The sequence below is a fragment of the Entelurus aequoreus genome, linkage group LG05, assembly GCF_033978785.1.
Source record: "Entelurus aequoreus isolate RoL-2023_Sb linkage group LG05, RoL_Eaeq_v1.1, whole genome shotgun sequence".
Lineage (NCBI taxonomy): Eukaryota > Metazoa > Chordata > Actinopteri > Syngnathiformes > Syngnathidae > Entelurus > Entelurus aequoreus.
The window spans coordinates 22,707,094-22,708,590 of record NC_084735.1 but is presented as its reverse complement, the minus strand read 5'-3'; the positions used below and the strand labels follow the sequence as shown (position 1 = coordinate 22,708,590).

Below are 1,497 nucleotides of genomic sequence, written 5' to 3'. Positions count from 1 at the left end.
ATTTGGCTGTCATCCGTCTTAATTATGAGACACAATTGTGTCAAAGTCATGATTTTTTTATTTCATGCTTGAAATAAGAAATTATTACTTTAAAAAAGTAGTTGTATACTTGTGAGTGTTAATGACACAGCTTTGCAACACTTGATATTCTAGTTTCAAGCATGTTTTACTCAATATAGCTCATAGAATCTCAGCAACAAGCTGTAATATCTTACTGAGATAATTTAGGACCAAAACACTTAAAACAAGTAAAACACTCTAACATAAAATCTGCTTAGTGAGAAGAATTATCTTATCAGACAGAAAATAAGCAAATATCACCCTTATTTGAGATATTTAATCTTACTTAGATTTCAGTTTTTGCAGTGTGTATCATAAGATTTTTTTAGTTCAAATTAAGCCAATAACATTTTTTGTGGTCTCCTTTTTATTTTGAAAAGAATTGAGATACATTTTGGTACCAGTACCAAAATATTGCTATAATTGGCCATTATGCAATTTATGTTCATGGAGGTACAAAATGTGAGCAAAAAGCACGAGAAGCAAAACAAATCAATCAGAAGAACCACAATTCCATTTCCTTCTTTTTCAGTGTCGCAAACAAGACGCAGGAAACATTTTAGCATCTCTACTATATTTGTAACACACTAAAGTGGTTTGTTTCCATTCCAGTCTGATGTTTGTCAACATTGCCCCTGAGCCAGACAGCTTTGGGGAAACTCTGAACTCCTTGAGGTTTGCCAGCAAGGTGAGGCGCCGCCATGTTGCCTTCCCAACAACCGCTACCTTCAGACGCCTCAACTTTTTTTCTGTGTGCCTTTTTGCTCCCTTCGCAGGTGAACGATTGTGTGATTGGCACTGCAAGCGCAAACCGCAAGTAGACCTGGACCACCACCTTTTTTTTTTTAACGAATAAACTATCACTTTGATTCTTTTGATGAGTTTTCATTATGTGGTCACTGGTCTTTACCATTCAGTCCCTACCTGTAATACAGTATACCAAAATAAACCACTTTCCTATTATTTCAATGATTGGACACAGAACTAACGAAGAATAAAAATGCTTACATTTTACATTGTAATATTTTTTTTCCCTTCTGTTTATGGCAGGGGTTCTTAACCTGGGTTCGATCGAACCCTAAGGGTTCGGTGAGTCGGGTTTGGCGGAGGTCAAGACACACCCGAATTGTCGTGTAAATAAAAACGTCTCCCTATTGGCGTATTACGGATACGGCAACAGCAGAAGTCAGACTGATTTGCAGGTGTGTAATTTGTTGTGAGTTTATGCACTGTGTTGGTTTTGTTCTTTGAACAAGTTGATATTCATGCACGGTTCATTTTGTGCACCAGTAAAAAAAACATGGTAACACTTTAGTATGGGGAACATATTCACCATTAATTAGTTCCTTATTAACATGCAAATTAGTTATATTGGCTCTTAACTAGTCATTATTAAGTACTTATTAATGCCTTATTCGGCATGGCCTTATTATAACC

At 36.1% G+C, this 1,497-nt stretch overlaps 1 protein-coding gene across 1 annotated transcript in view; it reads left to right on the top strand.

Annotated features, from left to right (window-relative positions):
* kifc1 (kinesin family member C1) overlaps nucleotides 1–936 on the top strand; it is a 25,027-nt gene extending 24,091 nt beyond the window's left edge. Inside the window, exons 16-17 of the mRNA XM_062046297.1 lie at nucleotides 673–748; nucleotides 837–936. Coding sequence (XP_061902281.1) covers nucleotides 673–748; nucleotides 837–881 — 121 coding nt within the window. The 3' untranslated portion in view covers nucleotides 882–936. The remainder of the gene's footprint in view (nucleotides 1–672; nucleotides 749–836) is intronic.
* Nucleotides 937–1,497: the final 561 nt, after the last annotated feature.